General features: G+C 45.6%; 1 protein-coding gene across 1 annotated transcript; it reads left to right on the forward strand.

Annotated features, from left to right (window-relative positions):
- The first annotated feature begins 129 nt into the window (after positions 1–129).
- HAUS1 (HAUS augmin like complex subunit 1) lies at positions 130–21,808 on the forward strand. Its single transcript, XM_081942574.1, has 9 exons — positions 130–286; positions 3,511–3,685; positions 6,398–6,533; positions 8,458–8,592; positions 10,759–10,882; positions 12,188–12,253; positions 13,714–13,785; positions 16,398–16,445; positions 21,489–21,808. The coding sequence occupies exons 1-9, from the start codon at positions 266–268 to the stop codon at positions 21,570–21,572; spliced, it is 861 nt and encodes a 286-aa protein (XP_081798700.1). The 5' UTR covers positions 130–265; the 3' UTR covers positions 21,573–21,808.
- The last annotated feature ends 1,179 nt before the right edge of the window (positions 21,809–22,987 follow it).

The following is a 22,987-nucleotide window of genomic DNA, read 5'->3' on the forward strand; positions in this document are numbered from 1 at the left end:
AAAGCATACCCCTCTCAGTTCCACTATTTCCCCCCTCCTCCTTCCTTTCCACCTTCTATTCCACGCCAGACCCTTGACCTTAAAAGGACAAAAAAGACGACACGCTCTTTCTTTTCCTTGCAAGGGGTTAGTTCAGGCTGCAGGGGAAAGTAGAACAACTGCCGGCCTACAACTCCCAAGAACCCCTGCTTCCGATGACGTCATTGGTCAGCGACCCAGAAACGGGGAAGCGGGAAGTTTGCACCGCAGGGAGAAGCGAACCAGAATGGAGGAAAAGATAACGAAGGTGAGCGAGGTTGGGATCATTCGGGGATATGTGTGTGTGTGTATGTGTGTGTGTATGTGTATGTGTGTATGTATGTATATTTATATGTATATGTACATGTATATGTATACATATATATGTGTGTGTATGCATATTTGCATACATGTATGTGTGTGTGTGTGTGTGTGTGTGTGTGTGTGTGTATATATATGAAAGAATAAAAAATTACAAGGATTTGAAAGATTTTCCCGAAAAGGCGCGTTCCCCTATGTTTTGTGTTTCCTAGTTTGGGCTTAAAGCCAACTTAAAGCCTCTTTGATTCTGCAGCTCCAGGATAACAAATGACAATATTTAGCAAATGATATTCTGCCAGGCTCAAAGCTTTTATATACGATTTGTGAGTTTCTAGAATAAAAGTTTGATATTTGTTAGAGGAGCGATCTCTGTGTTCTCCCTTATTATTAGGATGGGTGACTTTGGGCCAATCACCAGGAGACAGGGAATTCTAGTCTCACTTTAGGCATGAAAACCAGCTAGATGACTTTGGCGAATCACCAGGAGCTGTGAGTTCTAGTCGCGCCATAGGCAAGAAGGCCGACTGGGTGACTTTGGGACAATCACTAGGAGACAGGGAGTTCTAGTCCCACCTTAGGCATGAAAACTAACTGGGTGACTTTCAGCAATTGTCAGGAGACTGTGAATTCTAGTCCCCCTTAGCAGTGGTGAAATTCAATTTTTTTACTACCGGTTCTGTGGGCGTGGCTTGGTGGGTGTGGCAGGGGAAGGATACTGCAAAATTCCTATTCCCTGCAAAATCTCCATTCCCATCCTATTCTGGGGCCAGCCAGAGGTGGTATTTGCCGGTTCTCTGAACTACTCAAAATTTCACCCCTACCTCTTAAGCATGAAAAACTAGCTGGGTGACTTATGGCCGATCACTAGGAGACAGGGTTCTAGTCCCACCTTAGGCATGAAAACTAACTGGGTGACTTTGAGCAATCACTAGGAGACTGTGAATTCTAGTCCTCCTCTAGGCATGAAAAACTAACTGGGTGACTTTGGGCCGATCACTAGGAGATTAAGTTCTAGTCCCACTTTAGGCATGAAAGAACGATTGATGGAATTGGATATATCTAGGCTGATGAAAAGAAGGACTAGGGGAGACATGATAGCAGTGTTCCAATATCTCAAGGGTTGCCCCAAAGAAGAGGGGTCAAGCTATTCTCCAAAGCACCTGAGGGCAGGAAAGAAGCAATGGGTGGAAACTAATCAAGGAGAGAAGCAACTTAGAAGTGAGGAGAAATTTCCTGACAGTGAGAACAATTAATCAGTGGAACAGCTTGCCTCCAGAAGTTGTGAATGCTCCAACACTGGAAGTGTTTAAGATGTTGGATAACCATTTGTCTGAAGTGGTACAGGGTTTCCTGCCTAGGTTGGAACTAGAAGACCTACAAGGTCCCTTCCAATTCTATTATTCTAAAAGCCGGCTGGGTGACTTTGAGCCAACTATAAGGAGACTGTGAGTTCTAGTCCAACCTTAGGCATGAAAACTGGGTGACTTTAGGCCAGTTACTCTTGTATCTGCTCAATCCACCCTCACAAAGTTGTTGTTGTGGGGGAAAAGAGAAGGAAGAGGGAGTATTATGTATGTTTGGTGCCTTGAATTATTTATAAAAAAATAAAGGCGGGATGTAAGTAAATACATTAATATGTATCTTCTATCACAGTGATGGCGAACCTATGGCACGGGTGCCACAGGTGGCATGCAGAGCCATTTGTCAGGGCACCTGAGGCGCTGCCCTGTCAGCTGGCCAGCGCACATGTGCGCACCGGCCAGCTGAGTTCATCCTTTTTTAAAGCCATTTTTCGCCCTCCCCAGGCTCCAGAGCCTTTATAGGAACCTGGGGAGGACGAAAAGAGTCCCCCCCCCCAGAGGCCCTCCAGAGGCTTCATGAGTCCTCTCCGGGAGAGGGGGCGGTCTATAAGTGTGAATAATAAAATAAAATAAAATAATAAATGAGCTTCCCTGAAGCCTCTGGAGCGCAAAAAAACGGCCCTACGGGCAAACCGGAAGATCGGGAATGGACTTCTGGTTTGCTCGGAGGTTCATTTTGACTGCTCTGGAGGCTTCAGAGAAGCATCCTGAAGGTCCCTGAAGCCTCGGGGGGGGGGGGGGGGCAGGGGAGGCTGTTTTCGCCCTCCCCAGACTCCTATAAAGCCTTTGGAACCTGGGGTGGGCAAAAAAAGCATGCAAAAAATGGGGGGTCGCGCCTGTAGTGCGCACATGTGCACTGGGGGGTCACGCATTGCATTATGGGTGCGGCACGCCCGCACATGACCCCCCTGCGCTCCCCCCCACTTATGGCACGCAAGCCAAAAAAGGTTCGCCATCACTGTTCTATCATATGTGGTGGACATGTCCGAAAGCCAAAGAATTCTGGGCAAAAATTCAGAAATGGTTAGAAGAAATAATAGAACAAAAAATTGACATGAACCCTGAGCTGCTTCTTCTAGGAATAATTTTAAAAAATATTAGTAAGGATATCCAATATATAACTCTTCGTTTAATTATTGCTGCCAGAATCTCATTTGCCCAAAGTTGGAAACAAACAACCATTCCCTCAAATGCAGAGATCATTAAAAAAGATGCTAGAATGTTCAGAAATGGACAAACTAACAATGGAACTAAGAGATAGAGAGGAAACAGAATACTACAAGATACGGAACAGGTGGTACAACTGGCTTGAAAAGAGATGTAAAATCAATGCATAAGGAACACATAGCAAACACAATGAAAAGAGATGGCATATACTTAGAAAGCAATAGAGATGGAAATATTCTATATAGATGTATATATTGTAAAAATGAGAAAGTATGAAACAACGAAGAATATGTATAGGACAGGGGTGTCCAAACTTGGGAACTTTAAGACTTGTGGACTTCTGGGAGTTGAAGTCCACAAGTCTTAAAGTTCCCAAGTTTGGACACCCCTGGTATAGGATAATCGAATGGAAAATGGAAAACCTGAAATCAGAAAAAAAGAAATACTGGTAACAGAAAGCTGTGAAAGTGTAATTGTGATTTTCATGTTTGGAAAATGTCGAATAAAAAACACTTTTCAAAAAAAAATACATTGATAAAAATTCTAAAATATTACAGTCACGCCTACTCACCTTTTGAAATGGGTTCGTCACCCGGAAGTAAAATGGAGGAGAAAATCCGTCATTCTTTTCATTCTGTAACAGGTCACTTCATGGTTGAAGAATATTTTTGGGGAGCAGACGATTCCTCTTTTCGAGGTGAACACACGGACAGTGGATATTTTGTCTGAGCTGGCCGAATGCAATGAGTCCAGAGATGGGGACGTCAACTTGTTAATTGAAGATATGAAGCAGAAAGCAGTGGAGTATGAGTCCGATGGTGAGATTAATTTATTCCCTGCCTTTATTGTTTTGATAAGTAACAATATTTTTAGAAAGGGTGGACATGCCTAATATTCCTTCCGCATCCTATTTTCCCCACTACAACTTTCCTGTGAGGTAACTATCTAGCCAACTTCCATGCCTAAGGTGGGACTAGAACTCACAGTCGCCTGGTTTCTAGACTAGTGCTTTAACTACAGGTTTAACACAGAGTTGGAAGGGACCTTGGAGGTCTTCTAGTTCAACTCCCCGCCCAAGCAGGAGACCCTACACCATTTCTGACAGATGGCAGTCGAGTCTCTTGAAAGTCTCCAGTGATGAAGCTCCCATAACTTCTGAATGCAACTTCTGTTCCATGGGTTGATTGTTCTCACAGACAGAAAATTCCTCCTTATTTCTAGGTTGAATCTCTTCTTGGTCAGTTTCCATCCATTATTCCTTGTCTGGCCTTCAGGGGCTTTGGAAAATAGCTTGACCCCCTCCTCTCTGTAGCAGCCCCTCAAATATTGGAAAATTGCGATCATGTTCCCCTAGTCCTTCTCTTCTCTAGACTAGCCATGCCCAGTTCCTGCAACCGTCCTTCGTATGTTTTAGCCCCCAGTCCCCTCATCATCTTGGTTGCTCTTCTCTGCACTCTTTCTAGAGTCTCAACATCTTTTTTATAATGTGGTGACCAAAACTGGATGCAGTATTCTAGGTGTGGTCTTACTAAGGCTTTATAGAGTGGTATTAGTACCTCACTTGATCTTAATTGAGTCCCTCTGTTAATGCAATTTAGGATTGCATTGGCTTTTTTGGATGCCGCCACAAATTCTTGGCTCATATTTAGTTGGTTGTCCACTAAGTCTCCAAGATCCTTCTCACAGTTACTGCTATTAAGCCTGGTTTCACCCAGCAAACAAAATCCCATCGGAAGGGGAGGTAATAAAGAAGATATTAGACTGTGCAGAAATGAATAGGTTGACATTGAGAATAAAGAACAAGGAGGAATCAGTGTACTACAGGACATGGGGCGATTTTACGAGTGGCTTGAAAAAAGATATAAATAGAAAGAAAAAGGAACAAAACATGAAATAAGTATCTCAGACGAGACATGATTAATATAGGGGGAGGGGAAATAAGAAAATATCAAAATGTAAATATACAGGCGGAAAAATGATATGAATTGACATATGTTAAATAACAATTATAAGAATGTATATCTAAGAATGAATTTGAAAGGAAAAATAAAAAAACCTTTTACAAAAAAAAAAGTAAAAATAAGCCTGGTTTCACCCAGTTTACATGTCTACTTTCGGTTTCTCATGCCTAAGACTTTACTTTTCTCTACATTGAATTTCATTTTGTTAGAGAGTCAGGTAGTGCTCAACTGAGAAAAGTCATTTATCTCCATTGCAGCATCCCCATGGTCACATGATCAACATTTAGATGCTTGGCAACTCATTTTTATGACAGCTGCAATGGGGGAGGGGGGGTTTAAGGGATCCCCTTTTGCAACCTACTGACAAGCGAAGCCAGTGAGGAAGTCCGATTCACTGAACAACCATGTTACTAGCATAACAACTGCAAATCTTCACTTAACAACTGTGGCAAGAAAGGTCCTAAAATGGGGCAAAAAACTCGCGTAACCACTGTCTTGCTCAGTCACAGAAATTCTGGGCTCCATTATGGCTGTAAAACGGGACTATCTGTCCTACATCCAACTGGTTCTCTAATTACCATATTTTCCAAGTATAAGACGCACCTCCCCCCCAAAAGAGGGTGAAAATCTGGGTCTGTCATACACTGAATACAGCATTTTTGGCCTCCTGAAACCCTGCCCCCTTCACCAAATGGCCGTGCATAGCCTTTAGGAGGCTTCCAGAGGGCTCATGGGGGCTGCGGAGGGCAGAAATGAACGAAAAATGGCCTGTTTTTTGCTCATTTTTGCCCCCCTCCCAGCCCCCAGGAGCTCCCAGCCCCCAGGAGCACTCTACAAGCCTCCTAAAGGCTATGCATGTCCCTTTTTTTTGACAAAAAATGGGCCTATTTTCGTGGGAAACAGGCCATTTCTGGAGAGTCTGCAGAGTGCAAAAACGTTTTTTTAAAAAATTTGCCTCTTCAAAATCTTGGTGCATCTTATACTCCGAAAAATATGGTAGATTGGAGTAATTGTGTCAGCCTCAGGCCGACCATGCTTATGCCCTAAAGCAGGGATGGCTAACCTTTTTGTCATCGCGTGCTGAAAGGGCATGCATGTGCCCACACCCATAATGCAATGTGCGTGACCCCTCTGTGCGCCCCACCCCCTGCTCATGTGCGTGCAAACTCCCCGCACATGCACACACAACCCCCTGTGCTTCCCCCTCCGCGCGCCTATTTTTTGCTTCCAGGGGCGTGGAGGGCCCTCCTGCATCAACCTGGAAGTCAAAATGGGCCGTGGGGGCGCTGTGCAAAGCCCCAAAATGCAATGCAAGCACCTCCCCCGTGCATGTGCCCCGCCCCCATTCATGTGCGCACACATACCCGGTATGTGCCCCGCCACCCACTCATGCATGCACAGTAGAGACCCAAAGACCAGCTGGCTGGCGGGAGGCACACACACATGTACGATGGAGCTCGGCTGGGGCGACGGTTGGTGTGCCCGCCGAGAGGAATACCTGCCATTGTTTTGCCATCATGGCCCTAAGGTTTCCTTAAAACACAAGCTATCTTACCTTTGTTTCCCCAGGCCTCTTCCTGCAGGAACTGTTAATGGAGGGTCTGAATCTTTCCCTTAGCAGCCTCTCCAAAGCCAGTACGAGCTACCTAAATCACCTTGTGGACATCGCCTTGGCTCTGGAAACAAAGGACACGTCTCTTGCCAGGTGCTGGAACTCTCCCCCGAAAAAATTTCTGGACGCTGTCGTGCCAACTTCGAGGGAGGAAGGAGAGGCATTTCATGATCACTAGTAGTTTTTTTTAGAGAAAAGTTGGGGAAAATTGAAACAGTGCTTCCTTCCTTCCTTCCTTCCTTCCTTCCTCCATCCCTCCGTCCCTCCATCTATTTATCTGTCTACCCACCCACCCATCCATCTACAATCCATCCATCTATGGTATCTATCCATCATCTATCCACCCACCTACCTACCTACCTATCTATCATATCTGTCATATCTCTATCTATCTAACTATCATCCCTCTCTCATCTCTCTCCCTCTATGTAGCATCTATCTATCATCCATCTCTATCTATCATATCTATCTACCTTATCTGTCATATCTATCATATATCATCCCTCTCTCTCATCTCTATGTAGCATCTATCATCCATCTGTATCATATCTATCTATCTATCTATCTATCTATCTATCTATCTATCTATCTATCTATCTATCTATCTATTTATCTATCTTATGTCATATCTATCATCTATCTATCATCCCTCTCTCTCATCTCTCTATGTAGTATCTATCTTCCATCTCTATCTATCATATCTAACATCTATCTATCATCTATCTATCTTATCTGTCTCATCTCTATCTATCTATCATCTATCTATCTATCTATCTATCTATCTATCTATCTATCTATCTATCTATCTATCTATCTATCTATCTATCTATCTCATCTACACCGCTAGTCATAAGTTGAGAACTACACTATATTGCCAAAAGTATTTGCTCACCTGCCTTTACTCGCATCTGAATTTACTGTAAGGGACATCCCATTCCTAATCCATAGGGATCAATATGACATCGGTCCACCCTTGGCAGCTATAACAGCATCAACTCTTCTGGGAAGGCTCTCCACAAGGTTGAGGAGTGTGTTGATGGGAATTTTCGACCATTCTTCCAGAAGCGCATTTGTGAGGTCACACACTAATGTTGGACGAGTTTACGTGGCCTCCCACTTCGTGGCTGAGTTGCTGCCATTCCCAAGCACTTCCACATTCTTATAATACAGCTGACAGTTGACTGTGGAATATTTAGGAGTGAGGAAATTTCACGACTGGATTTGTTGCACAGGTGGCATCCTAGCACAGTTCCACGCTGGAATTCACTGAGCTCCTGAGAGCGACCTATTCTTTCACCAATGTTTGTAAAAACAGCCTGCATGCCTAGGGACTTGGTTTTATACACCTGTGGCCATGGAAGTGATTGGAACACCTGATTCTGATTATTTGGATGGGGGAGCAAATACTTTTGGCAATATAGTGTATTTATATCTATCCATTTCTAGCTGCCTGCCTATCTGTCTATTTCTAACATCTATTTATCTCTATCCATCTCTCTCTATCTGCCTGCATGCCTATGCCCCTCTATAGAACAGAATATTTTTTACCCTGGTTTGTAGAACAGTTGGAAATCTACAGTTCTAGCTTTAAAATTTGATTGAAATTTAGATAACCTCTGGTACAGCATTTGTTTATTATTTCAACTTCGAGGCTGAAATAACTTTGGTAGAATCTAGTACAGATTTATTGATTTATTCATCTGTTTCCATTTAGAGATTCTCTTTCTCAAAATGGTAGCTTATACTTTAAGAAATAAAGAAAATAGGGGAAAAGATGGATGGTTCAACTTTATCACATTTTATTTTTTTTGTGGGGTACATATTAGTCTTTTAAATGCTAAGCCCATGAATAAGATGAGAATATCAAAGTTTGTAATAAAAATTCCAATTTGTTTTAAATCTACCTGTTTATTTATTTATTAGACTCCCTCAGAATTTCATAGTGACCAATTGCTAAATTCTATGACAGCTCTCGGTGTAAACAAAATACCACCAATCCTGGGCTTTTTGTCTTTAGTTTTATTCCTGCCATCAACGATTTGACTTCTGACCTGTCCGGAGCACAATCCAAAAGCAAAGAACTTGAACTGGAACTCAGCACCCTGAGAAGAAAGCTCACATCAGCGCTTGTGATGGAGAAACGACTTCAGGAGTAAGCACTCTTGCCCTTCGTTTTTCCTCACCTCACCTCCCTTCTTTGCTCCCAAATTTTTTTTGCAGAGTTTCAGCTAGTCAGCTGGCTCGACTTACACTTTTTAAATATAAACGCACACATTGTATAAATATAAATAAATATATATACACATACACACACATTGACCTGAATCTGTCATAATGAAATGGCATGCTGTCTCTTTTGATTTCCAAATGTATGCCAAGTATGCATTCTGGGTTCTAGTGATTCAGATGGCATTACAGAATCAAAGGGAAAGGTTCCTCTCGCACATACCGTATTTTTTGGAGTATAAGATGCACCGGAGTATAAGACGCACCAAGGTTTTTGAAGGGGCAATTTTTTTTAAAAAAAGTTTTGCACTCCCAAAATTGGTCCGTTTTTCGTGAAAATGGACTCGTTCCCCCCCAAAGGACATGAATAGCCCTCAGGAGGTTTGTAGAGTGTTCCTGGGGGCTTGGGGGGGGGCAAAATTGAGCAAAAAATGGCCCATTTCTTGCTCATTTCTGCCCTCCCCAGCCCCCAGGAGCTCTCTGGAAGCCGCCTAAAGGCTATGCACGGTCATTTTGGTGAAGGGGGTGGAGTTTCAGGAGGCAAAAAAATGCTGTATTCAGTATATAAGACACACACATATTTTCAGCCTCTCTTTTGAGGGAAAAAGGTGCGTCTTATACTCCAAGAAATATGGTATGTGCTAGTCCAGGGGTCAGAAACCTTAACCTTAACACTCAAAGAGCCACAAAGGTCCTAACAGAAAGCCCCCCCCCCCCCCCCCGTTCAATTCTGGAGCTGACTGAAAGTCTGGTTCCCCCACCATAGAGTCTCCTCCTAGCACGGTATTCTTTTACGTCCTAACCAAAAGCCCTAATCCTAACCCTATCAATTGTGGAGCCAACCGGCAACAGGGAGCTGCAGCAGTGGGATGAAAGAGCCACGTGTGGCTCCTGAGCCACAGGTGGCTAACCCCTGTGCTAGTCGTTCCTGACTCTAGGGCAGGGGTGTCCAAACTTGGGAACTTTAAGACTTGTGGACTTCAACTCCCAGAATTCCCCAGCCATCTCTGCTGGCTGGGGAATTCTGGGAGTTGAAGTCCACAAGTCTTAAAGTTCCCAAGTTTGGACACCCCTGCTCTAGGGGGTGGTGCTCCTCTCCATTTCAAAGCCGAAGAGCCAGTGTTGTTGGAAGGCGTCTCCGTGGTCATGTGGACGGCATGACTAAACGCCAAAGGGGCACAGAATACTGTTACCTTCCTATTGGTTCCATTTTTTCTCCTTGCCTTTTTACATGCTTTCGAACTGCTAGGTTGGCTTAGAAGCAGAACCAAACAGAGGAGATAATACGGTGGTAGTTCAGGAAACAGACAGAGGATCCTGGTTTTGAAAGCCCCCAGGACTGGTTGCCAGCGCTAGCAATCTTGGTGATGTTACCTAGTTGGGTAATGAAACGTCTGCAAGAAAACAACTAAGCTTAGAGAGCACCAAAGACCGCACAGTCCTCCTCTTCCTCCTCCTCCTCCTCCTCTCTGCAAACCTCTTTCCCTTCTAGCACTGATGATGTTACCTAGTTGGGTTAAGAAAAGTCTGTAAGAAAACAGCCAATCTCAGAGAGCACCCAGGACCCCACAGTCCTCCTCCCCCCTGTGAATCTCACTCCCTTCTAGCACTGATGATATCACCTAGTTGGGTAGGGGGATGTCTGCAAGAAAAACAAGCTCAGAGAGCACCCAGGACCCCACAGTTGTCACCTTCCTCCTCATCCCCCCTCCTCTTCCCTGCGAACCCCACTCCCTTCTAGCACTGATGATGTTCCCTAGTTGGGGAATGAAACATCTGTAAGAAAACTACCAGGCTCAGAGAGCACCAAGGACCCCACAGTTCTCCTCCTCCTCCTTCTCCCTGCATACCTCACTCCCTTCTAGCACTGATGATATCACCTAGTTGGGTAATGAAATGTCTGCAAGAAAACAAGCTCAGAGGGCAGCAAGGATCCCACAGTTCTCCTCCTCCTCACAAACCCCACTCATTTTTACGGTAGCACTGATGTTGTTACTTAGCTGGGTAATGAAACATCTGCAAGAAAACTACCAAGGGCTCCACACTTCAACCCGGAGCTACAAATGCTCTCTCTTCTGTTGCTACTTTGCAGGGATGTCCTGAAAACCGAAAAATTTCTGATAGAGGAAAAAAAAACAGCTGATCGCCGAATGCAGACGATGGAGTTCCTAATGAAAAAATCAGAAGATATCAAATGTGAAATTAGATCCGCCAAGGTAAGTCAGACGAGACGGCTCAGATTTCTCTAGGAATGAAAATTGATTTTGGGTGGGGGTGGGGACTCAAAGAAAGAATTTATTTTTATTTTATTTAAAAAGTATGGTTTACGTTCCTGCAGGTCCCCAGTCCCGCCGTCTGAAATCTGGGAGCGCCTGTTTAAAGGGGATCTGAAAAGAGGAGAAATGGAGAACAAATGATATTTTTGCTTGCTTGGATTTTGAAGGAAAAAAGTAGAAGCTTATAGTAAAAATACTTTTTAGGCCGTATTGCTTTGGACTTCACCCCCTGAAGCCTCCGGAGGCGAAAAACACCCTTACGGGCAACCCAGATGTTCGGGTATGGACTTCCTGTTTGCCTGTAGAGCCGTTTTTCTCCCTCCAGAGGGTGAAAAACGGCCCAACACGCAAACTGAAAGTACGTTCCCGAACTTCCGGTTTGCGCGTTGGGTTGTTTTTGCCCTCCGGAGGCTTCAGGGAGGCCTCCGGAGGACAAAAAAACCAGCAGAAAATGAAGGCTGAAGTCAGCTGGAGCTTACAGGGTAACGCCTCGCGTGCCCTAACAAATGTCTCCACTTGTACCACTTGTGGCATGCGTGCCATAGATTCGCCATCACTGCTTTAGATGATTCTGACGGTTCAGGTGATTCTGACTCATTCATGATCGTAGAGACATGGATGAGAGCGACTCTCTAAGTACATTTACAATACAATACAATAGCAGAGTTGGAAGGGACCTTGGAGGTCTTCTAGTCCAACCCCCTGCCTAGGCAGAAAACCCTGCATCACTTCAGACAAATGGCTATCCAACATCTTCTTAAAGACTTCCAGTGTTGGGGCATTCACAACTTCCGGAGGCAATTCCGTTCCACTGATTCATTGTTTTGACTGTCAGGAAGTTTCTCCTCAGTTCTAAGTTGCTTCTCTCCTTCATTAGTTTCCACTCATTGCTTCTTGTCCTACCCTCAGGTGCCTTGGAAAATTTCGTGAGCTTTACGTTGGCAGCAGGGATTTGACTCATATTTTTTCACTAGAATTTGCTGAATGAACTCGATTGGGAAGAGGCATTATCTTATTATAATTTTTCAGCGATGTAAATAAACATTGACTTACATTTCTAAATGTCTGTAGAGATTCTCAGTCATCCTGGTCGTGGTTGTCCCAAAGGTGCTTTTTTTCAAGAGACAACTGGACTTTCTGGTTTTTCTTTGAAGATGTTTCGCCTCTCATCCAAGAAGCTTCTTCAGCTCTAAACATCAAGGAACAGAGTGGGCTCATACGGATCTGCTTCTTCTCTCCCTGCAGGACCAGCTGTCTGCGAGTGGGCTGGATGCTTCCCTCACCCATGAATCACTGGTGGCCCTTTCAGAGGTGTGTGGGATGCCGTGGATGTTACAGTACCAGACACCAGCTGCCTGATATTTAACCTGGGCAGCTGGAGGAAATGATAACTCAGCAACCGTGGAGCTGGGATCTGCTGGGATTAAGCTCTTAAATGCCTCTCTAAAAATGTTAAATGCCTCTCTAAAAATGTTCAGGATTCCAGCATCTGATGTCCAAATGCCTGCAGTGAAAAGAGAGGGAGGGAGAGAGGGAGGAAGAGGAAGGGAGAGGAAAACGGAGGGAGGGAGAGAGAAAAGGGAGGGGGAGAGAGAGAAAAGGGAGAGAAAAGGAGGGAGGGGGAAAGGGGGAGGGAAAGAGGGAGAGACAGAGACAAGAGAAAGAAAAAAAGAGTGAAGGAGGGAGGGAGAGAGGGGGAGGGAAAGGGAGAGAGGGAAGCAGAAACAGAAGAGAATAAAAAAGAGTGAAGGAGGGAGGGGAGAGAGAAAAGGGAGGGAGAGAAAAGGAGGGAGGGAGAGAGAAACAGAAGAGGAAGAAAAAAGAATGAAGGAGGGAGGGAGAAAAGGAGAGAAGGAGAGGGAAACAGGAGAGAAAGAAAAGAGTGAAGGAGGAAGGGAGGAAGAGAAAAGGAGAGAAAGAAAAGGAGGGAAGGAGAGAGAAACAGAAGAGAAAGAAAAAAGAATGAAGGAGGAAGGAAGAGAAGGAGAGGGAAACAGGAGAGAAAGAAAAGAGGGAAGGAGGAAGGGAGGGAGAGTAAAGGAGAGAAAGAAAAGGAGGGAAGGAGAGAGAAACAAGAGAAAGAAAAAAGAATGAAGGAGGAAGGAAGAGAAGGAGAGGGAAACAGGAGAGAAAGAAAAGAGTGAAGGAGGAAGGGAGAGAGAGAAAAGAGAGGGAGGCAGAGAGAAACACAGAGAAATAGAAGAGAAAGAAAAAAGAGTGAAGGAGGGAGGGAGAGAGAGAAAAGAGAGGGAGGGAGAAAAAAGGAGAGGGAGAGGATGGGTGAGAAGGAGAGAGAGACACAGAAAGAGAGAAGAGAAAGAAAAAAGAGTGAAGGAGGGAGGGAGAGGAAAGAGAGAGGGAGGGGGAGAGAGAAACACACAGAAACAGACAGAAGAGAAAGAGAAAAAGCGAGTGAAGGAGAAAAGGAAAAAAAGGGGGGGGGGAGGAAAAAAAGCCAAACAGAATGCAGAGGTTTTCTAATTTGCAACATCTGTCGTGTTGCTGCCCTTTTGCGACCTCACAAGCAGAATCGGTGGGGAACGCAGGTTCGCTTCACAAACAGTGTGACGAGCTTAAGAACGGCAGGGTGAAGAAAGATGGCAAGAAGAGTCATAGAATAGGGCAGAAAGCCCACTTGACCAATTTGTTCCCTAAGCGATAAAAGCTTTAGGGCTCAATTGTGGTCCTGCGGTGAAGACTTACCTATCATACAAATGAAATGAAACAAAGCAGGAAAAACCCAAAATAAAATAAAATAATTATTTCCACAGAAACTGGCAGATATGAAGAACCAGTCAGCTCCTTTGAAGAAGAAAATAGAATCTTATCTGGATCTCACACCGGTAATTCCCTCCCTTCCTCCCTTTTTCTGTTCTTCCTTCCTTTTTCCCTTCCTTCCTTCCTTTTTCTCTTCTTCATTCATTTTTTCCTTCCTTTCTTCCTTCCTTTCTTCCTTCCTTTTTCTCTTCTTCCTTTTTCCCTTCCTTTTTCTCTTCTTCATTCATTTTTCCCTCCCTCCTCTTCCTTATTTCTTTCCCTCCCTCCTCTTTCTTCCTTCTTTCCCTACTCTCATTCTTTTTTCTTCCTTCTCCCCTCTCTCCTTCCTTCCTCTCTCCCTCCCTCCCTCCCTAGTTCCCCTTCTTCCTAAGCTTGTATTTTGTAGGCCGGTGTCAAGCACCCATTTTATGGACCCTGAAAAGTGAGGCCAGAAGAGAGAGGAGATGGGGATGGACTAAGGGAGCGCCTCCCCCAAACTTTGGGGCACTGGTTCCATGGAGAGGACCAGAGTGGGCGTGGTTTCACGTGTGACCTTCATCCCACAGATGGGGCTTTGCTTGTTTGTGCGACCACCAGTTTCTGGCATGCCTTGGCCCAGTGCCGTCCACTGTCCAGGGCTTGGAGACCCCTGTACTAGGGCTAACCTTTTTATTGTCGCATGTCAAAAGCACGCTGATGCAAGCGACAGCACACATGTGCCCACACCCCAGGGGTGGGTTCCTGCCAGTCCTAAGCTCTTCTATAGAAGAGGTTCCACAAATCTCCAGTGCCGTTTAGAACCGGTTCCAGCTCCCTCCCCCTGCCCGTCCACACATCATCAAGATGAAGAGCGAGAGGAGGAATTCTGGGAGTTGAAGTCCACAAGTCTTAGAGCTGTCAAGTTTGAACACCCCTGTTTTTTTTTTTTCTAAAGGGTTAGAGGTGCAAGGGTCTTGTAACTTGACAGCTTTAAGACTTGCACACTTCAATGCCAGAGCTTCTGAGCCAACATTTTGGTTGCTAAGCAAGAGCGTTGTTAAGTGAGTTTCACCACATTTTACAAGTTGGCCACGCCCACCCAGTCACATGGCTGCCAAGCCACTCCCACCCGGTCATATGGCCGGCAAGCCACTCCCACAAAGCAGGCCACACCTACAGAAGAGGCTCTACATTTTTTTGAAACCCACCACTGCCGCACCCATAATGCAATGCACACGACACCGCCTCACATGTCCCGCCGTCTGCGCATGCCCGTGTGATACCCCCCGCACCCCATTTTGGGCCTAGCAGGCCTCCCTGCAGCCTCCTGGGCGCAAAAAGAGGCTGCGGGAGGGGCGCTGCACCCCACTCCCCCACTCTCCACCCCCTCGCATGCACGCATGTCTCCCCCATGCACTCCACACACACCCGCCCATGCGTGGCAGAGACCCAGAAATCATCTGGCTGGCAGGAGGTGTGCACGCATGCGTGGTGGAACTGATCTGGGGCGGCGACTTGCGTGTCCCCAGAGAGGGATCAGTGTGCCACCTGTGGCACCCATGCCATAGGTTCACTATTACGACACTAAGGGAACTGGGTTTAAGGAGAGTGGGAATACAGAAGCAGAAAAAGGAGGGACGTCAGCATTTTAAGTAGGAAAGGTATGTCCGTATTATGAATTCTGGCACGGTACACCTGCTTAGGGAACTCTGGGAGTTGAAGCTCACATACCTTAAAGTTCGAAACACCGTGCCAGAGTGTTGGGTATTTACGCTATGCAGTGGAGCTCCCGTATTGAATATTTGGGAGGGATGCCCTATCTGTGGCATGTTGGATGTCTGGAGGGAATTCTGCGCGCGGAATTACAGCTATGTCATGAGCCGTGGTGGCGCAGTGGTTAGAGTGCAGTACTGCAGGCTACTTCTGCTGCCTGCCGGCTGCCTGCAATTTGGCAGTTCGAATCTCAGCAAGCTCAAGGTTGACTCAGCCTCCCGTCCTTCCGAGGTGGGTAAAATGAGGATCCAGATTATTGGGGGCAATAGGCTGACTCTGTGAACCGCTTAGAGAGGGATGTAAAAACGCTGTGAAGCAGTATATAAGTCTAAGTGTGGTGGCCCGACAGCGGACATCAGAGCTGGCAGCAGAGCCGGACAGTGAGAAGGTTGGGGAGGAACATTGGCTAATCCTGGAGGCTGGGGAAGGCTCGGACGAGCAGAGATCACATGCCTACAGAGCTAGACAGCAGTGAGGCAGAGGAACAGCTGGAGCCTGTTCCCAGTGTGCGCATGCACAGAACTCAGCAATCAGGGTCGACTTGGGAGTAAAGCCACAGGTAGAAGGTGAATGGCCCCTCCCATAGCGAATACAAGAGGAGCAAAAGGGGAGGGGGCTTTTGCAGGGAGCAATTCATTCGTTCGGTCGTTAGATTCATTTCAGGAGTGTGAAGATCTGTCCATGAGAGACTGTGCCCAGCTTTCCTTGCACAGCACCTCCTTTGGAAAATATTTACATGACAGCTTCCCAAGACAGATAAGGTCTGTGGTCATAAATATTCCTTTGAAAAACTGCTTGCCAAGCCTTTGCTGAATGTGAATGAGAGGAATTCACATTCGTTTAATAAAAGGGGTTGTGTTGGGACCAGGACTCTGCCTTGTGCTTTTGGGGGAAGCCCAGGTCAGAACTCCTAAGTGCTATTGCGATGTCTTCCTCTTCTTTTCAGAGTCCTTCTCTTGCTCGAGTGAAAATTGAAGAAGCCAAGAGAGAGCTGGTAGGTCTTTTCCTTTGGCATTACTTTACTTACTTACTTTATTTCAAACTTTTATACCGCCCCCTCTCCCAAAAGGGACTCGGGGCGGTGTACAGTCAGATTAAAACACATAAATACATGGGAATAAATACAAACATAAATAAATACTAATCTGAAATCAGGGCTAACATGGGTGCTAATTTCCGTCTAGCAGAAGGGATACATAGAAGGGCATTGAAGGAATCAGGCATGTTTAGTCCAAGGCAGTACAGACAGTCCTCGACTTACAACGGTTCATTTAGTGACCGTTCAAAGTGACAATGGCACTTTAACTCAACTTGAAGTATTTTTTCACACGTAACAACCGTTGCAGCCTCCCCGTGGTCACGTGGTCAAAATTCAGGCGCTTGGCCACTGATTCATATTTATGACGGCGGCAGTGTCCTGTGGTCGGGTGATCCCCTTTTGCGACCTTCCGACCAGCAACGTCAAATGGGGAAACCAGATTCACTTAACAACGGTGTCAGTAACTGAACAAACTGCAGTGATTCGCTTGACAATGGTGGCAAGAAAGGTCGTAAAATGGGGCAAAAGTCATTTAGCGGCGATCTGGCTTAGCAGCCATGTCAGGGTAATGATGGTTTAATAGCTGACCAGCTGCTTTTAAGGCTGTAAACCGAGGTGGTGACATGAGGATGAGTCAGTGGTGTTACTGCCACTTTAAGAAGCTGTATATATAAGGGAGGCCAGGCGAGGGTGAATCTTTCTCTCCTCGTGTGTCTCTCTCCATTGTAGTTCTCCCTGTAGAGTTGAAGATTGATTGATTGCCTAGTGTTTGCCTGATATGTGTATGTATGGTTATATAAGTTGTAGATAAACCACTGTTTATATACAGACAAAACCTCTGTGTACTGTATTTCGCTTCTGGGTTGGCTCAAAATAGTAGTCACGCTGTGTGCACTCTGACATGACAGAAATCTGGGGCTCCATTGTGCTCGTAAGTCGAGGACTACCTGTATTCTTCATTTTGAAGAAAGAACTGTTTTCTGTCAAGGTTCCAAGTAACACCCCTAACAAAAGTAGACTCCGAGACTTGACGTTCCTCAACGTTCCATTTTATTAAAGACAAGTTGATAACCCGGCGTTGCCCGGATATTTATTTATCCTAATCCATACATTTGTCCTCAAAAATAATCCCGGACCAAATGTAATTTCTAATATTGGATTTTCCCCCTTAACAGAAGGAGCCCTCTTGTGGAGTTCTGTGAAGCTGTTACCATGGCAACTCCACTGCGCTGTACAGTAGAAGCCATTTTACGGCAGTACGGTAGAAGCCATTTTAAGGCCCAGCAAGCTGTATCTTAACAGAACACACAGACTGAGGGGTGTTAGGGGTGTCTTATCCCCATAGTATTTGTTTCCAGAGAGCTCATCTGTGCGCGAGGCATTCCAGAGTTATGCTGGAATATACAGAATATATACACACAGTCATTGATATATATATATATATATATATATATATATATATATATATATATGTTTTCATAGATTTTCACGGGTGTAGGTATGCTGGTTTTGTTGTATTAGGGTCTTATCCCATTGTAAGGTTGAGATTGTCTTTGCAACGTTTCGGCAGGATCACACCTGCCATCTTCAAGCTGTGGGCTTAAAATGACAATGACCATGTGACAGCCGTGGCAAGGGGGGCGTTCCACCAGGTTCGCCTGGTGCGCCAATTGCGCCCCCTACTGGACCGGGACGCCTTACGCACAGTCACTCATGCGCTGGTGACGTCTCGCTTGGACTACTGTAACGCTCTCTACATGGGGCTTCCCTTGAAATGCACCCGGAGGCTACAGTTGGTCCAGAACGCAGCCGCGCGGGTAATTATGGGGAGTACTAGGTACTCCCATGTGACACCGTTCCTGCGCGAGCTGCACTGGCTTCCTGTGGTCTATCGGGTGCGTTTCAAGGTTTTGATAACAATCTTTAAAGCGCTCCATGGCTCAGGACCTAGTTACTTGCGGGATCGTATTCTGCCCCATACATCCCTGCGACCAATCCGCTCGCACAGAGAGGGCCTCCTCCAGGTGCTGTCCACTAGACAGTGTCGGGGGGCGGCGCCTAGGAGTAGAGCCTTCTCTGTGGCGGGCCCAGCCCTGTGGAATGACCTCCCTCCGGATATTAGGAATACCTCTGACCTCCGCTCCTTTCGTATTAAGCTTAAGACCCACCTATTCCAAGTAGCTGGCCTGGCTCAACTTTGATCTAACCATATCGCTCCTGACGGGTTTTTAATTGGGTATTTTAATTATATTTAATTATTTAGGGGTTTTTTAATCACTGTATTCTAATTGTTTTTTATTCATCAGCCGACCTCCTCCTTGTGTATGTCTCGGTATATGTCTCTGTTATATGTTTGTTTTGTCCACATATTTATTTCATATGTTTCGTTGTACGCCGCCCCGAGTCCTTCGGGAGAGGGTGCGGCTAAGAAATAAATATTTATTTATTTATTATTTATTTAATCTCAACCTTACACGGTAAAAGACCCGAATTCAACAAAACCAGCATATATATATATATATATATATATATATATATATATATATATATATATATATATATATATATATATATATATATATATATATATATATATATATATATACACACACACACACACACACACACACACACACACACACACACGTCTTTGGTTGTTCGGGTTTTCTCCCGCGTAGAATTGGAAGTATATTCATGACGTTTCGATGAAGTCTCATTCATCATCTTCAGGCTGCTGCTTCCGGCTTGGTGCTTCCAGGAGCAATGTGAGATCTCAGCCGGTTCCTCCTTTTAACTGCCAGTGGGGGTTTGTGCTGATTGGGTGGGGGCTTGGCTGCATTCTGATTGGGTGGAGGTGTATTCTGATTGGTAGGGGGTTTGGCTGTGCTCTGATTGGATGGGAGTTTGGCTGTGCTCTGATTGGATGGGGGCGTGTTCTGTTTGGGTGGGGGTCTGGTTGTGCTTGTGTTAGTCTGAGTTGCAGAGGGATTTGAGCTGGTGAGCTGCGTTACTGTTGTTTGGCTTCGCGTTTGTGGTCGTGCCACATCTCCGTGGTGGGCATCAGTTTGCTTCATGTATGGGTTGGAGGGGTTTAAAGTGGCTAATAATGCAGCTGTGGTCTGGCTTCTGGTTTGTGGTCGGGCTTCTGGTTTGTGGTCATTATCGGTGTGGGTTTGGGCTTGCTTTTTGCGTGGATGTGTGATAGTGACATCCTGTGTGGTTTTCGTGAGTGTGGGTCTGGTATCATTCTTAGTGTTAGGGACTCGTTTGTCAGTGAGGGCGGGTTTCCAAATGGCTGGTAGGCGGGAGGTATCATCTCGTTTATTCATGCTGTGTGGTCGTTTTTCTATCTCAATAGCTTCTCTGATTATTCTGTTGTTAAAGTGTTCAATTTTGGCAATAGTTCTGGTCTTTTTAAAGTCTATATCATGTCCTGTGGCTTTGAGGTGTTGGACCAGGGAAGAAGTTGGTTCCTCCTTTCTGACTGAGTTTTTGTGTTCTTCAATGCGTGCCTTTATTCTTCTGTTGGTTTGTCCGATGTATGTGGTGGGGCAGGTGGTGCATGGGATTTCATATACTCCTTGATTTTCTAACTCTATTTTGTCTTTGGGGTTTCTCAGGATGGTGGATATTTTTCGGTTTGTGTAGAATGCTGTCTTGATGTTGTGTTTGTGGAGGATCTTGCTGATTCTGTCTGTGGTGCCTTTTATGTATGGGAGGAGGGCTTTGCCGTTTTCTTGTTCACTGTCTTGGATTTTAGTGGGGTTTTCTTTTTGGATTAGGTTAGTGATATTGTTTCTTTGGAATCCGTTGGATGTTAGTACATGAAGCAAACTGATGCCCACCACGGAGATGTGGCACGACCACAAACGCGAAGCCAAACAACAGTAACGCAGCTCACCAGCTCAAATCCCTCTGCAACTCAGACTAACACAAGCACAACCAGACCCCCACCCAAACAGAACACGCCCCCATCCAATCAGAGCACAGCCAAACTCCCATCCAATCAGAGCACAGCCAAACCCCCTACCAATCAGAATACACCTCCACCCAATCAGAATGCAGCCAAGCTCCCACCCAATCAGCACAAACCCCCACTGGCAGTTAAAAAGAGGAACCGGCTGAGATCTCACATTGCTCCTGGAAGCACCAAGCCGGAAGCAGCAGCCTGAAGATGATGAATGAGACTTCATCGAAACGTCGTGAATATACTTCCAATTCTACGCGGGAGAAAACCCGAACACCCAAAGACGTACATACAAACACCCGCGAAAACCTCAGAAAATTATATATATATATATATATAGATAGATAGATAGATAGATAGATAGATAGAGCATTTTTGCTGATAAATAAATGAAGGGAGACTAGTATAGATCTATTTCAAACTATTTAGCTCTCATCAGCTAGCCATATCCTTACTGGGATTCGAACCTGGGCTGTTTTTACATATTAGGCAGTTATATTAACCTCTAAGCCACAGGCTCTCCTCCCTTATCAGCTGAGCCAAGGAAATGATTGTTATGTCAAAGCACCTCGTATGCCCAAATGCTTCCCTTATATATAGAGGGGGGGGAGAGGGAGAGAGGGGGGGAGAGAGAAAAGTGGGGGGAGGAAGAGAGAAGTGGGGGGAGGGAGAGAGGGGGGGAGAGATGTCACGGCACATGAGGGAAAACCCGAATCTGAAAGTTTCCAGGTTTTCCCCACCCAAACGAAAGTCCAAGCCCCTGCCCAGCCCCCACATGTCCATCACATGGTCCAATCAGGCACCGTCCCAACTGGAGATGCCTCCCAGTCACACCACTCCAGGTGCAGGGCAAGACGTCCTTGACTCTCTGAGAAAGGAATGTTATTTTGACTGTCACACTCCACACGATTCCCCAATTTCCCACCGCACCCAGTGTGGCAGGTCTGAAGGCCCAATCCAAAAGATGGCTTCCAGGCCTGACCTCTTTCCTTCAACACAAATCTTACAGGATGCTCTTTTCCCCTCTGCAGGAAGCCCTGGAGGCCGAATTTTCAACAAAGCTGGATATGACTGCACTTTCAGTGACTTTGCCTACCAAAAGACCATTTGTGTAATCCTTCTGGCGCGTGGAAAAAGGGAAGAATAGTAGCTCTTGTGCCTGCTGGTTTCTTCCCTTAACAGAACATACCATATTGTATATAAATTTATTTTTCTTCCTGGGACTACGTCATAGACTTTTGAAGTCTTGCTGAATAAAAATTTTAACACAGGGATTAATACAAGCAATTGGCTTAGGCCAGGGGTGTCCAAACTTGGGAACTTTAAGACTTGTGGACTTCAACTCCCAGAATTCCCCAGCCAGCCATGCTGGCTGGGGAATTCTGGGAGTTGAAGTCCACAAGTCTTAAAGTTCTCAAGTTTGGACACCCCTGGCTTAGGCCATCACCCTATTGTGTGCTGTAAAATGTTATTGTGTCAAACTCGTTCACAGAAGAATAACTGTTAAGTATCTCATGACTGACAATAAAGTGTTATTTATTCATAAGATTTATCAGCCTCCCATTTTACTACTCAGTAACTCTGAAGGGCTTTGATCCGTGATGGCGAACCTATGTCACGTCTGCCACAGGTCTTTGCGGGCACATAAACATCGCCCACCTTAGATCCACTGCGCATATGCGCGCCTCCCACCAGCCACCTAATATTCATGTTTCTGCTGCGCATGGGCAGGGGGCGTGTGGGAGATGCATGCACAGGGCTGGGATAGTGGTGCGTGCATGCGCAGAGGCGTGGAAGTCCTTTTTGGTTCCAGGCGGCTTCAGGGAGGCCTGCTAGGCCCAAAACGGGCTGCGGAGTGGGGGGGAGTGTCACATGTGCCTGTGAGGGCTGGGGGAGCGCGGTGAGGGGGTGTCACGCACACATGCGCAGGTCGGTGGGGCACATGGGGATGTTGCGCACGCATTACATTATGTGCATGGGCATGTTTTCGTGTACTGTCACGCATGTGCTCTTTCGGCATACGATGACAAGAGATTAGCCATCACTGGCTTAGATTATTAAAGATAAAACCTAATGATATAGCTACAATGCTATAAAAATCAACTTAGCTTAAAAGAATTATTAAAATTATTAGAACTCATCATCGTCTTTTAACGGTCCCATAATCCTTTGCGGAGTGGAATCTGGGCAACTGAATGGAGCTATTTACTGGCCAGATGCCCTTCCTGTTGTCAATGCAGAGGTTTTTTTTCAGCAGATAAATTCTCAGGGTGCCCAGAGACAGAACTATCTGCCTCTACCTAGGATCGACCTCACAGCCTCCTAATTGTGAGGCGAGAGCTCCACCTCTGGGCCACTGCGCCACTATTAGAACTATTATAGTTAATTGTTAATCATATTGAAACTATTGAACGGAGGAGAGTGGTCTGGAGAAGTCAAGAATAAATAGAATGTCTTCCATATTGCATGAAAATCATACTTGTTCCCTACTCAATTCTTCCTAGCGGGGTTCATCCTGCAAATGGATTCA

Source organism: Natrix helvetica (assembly GCF_964273705.1).
Source record: "Natrix helvetica genome assembly, chromosome: 2".
In the NCBI taxonomy this organism is placed as follows: Eukaryota; Metazoa; Chordata; class Lepidosauria; order Squamata; family Natricidae; genus Natrix; species Natrix helvetica.

What these genes read in the sequence shown, in the direction of transcription:
- HAUS1 (XM_081942574.1), top strand. Translation starts at nt 266, where the DNA reads ATGGAGGAAAAGATAACGAAG. An exon ending in AAGGACACGTCTCTTGCCAG is followed by an intron (nt 6,534 to 8,457) that starts GTGCTGGAACTC and finishes TTTTGTCTTTAG; the next exon opens with TTTTATTCCTGCCATCAACG. An exon ending in AAGAAGCCAAGAGAGAGCTG is followed by an intron (nt 16,446 to 21,488) that starts GTAGGTCTTTTC and finishes TCCCCTCTGCAG; the next exon opens with GAAGCCCTGGAGGCCGAATT.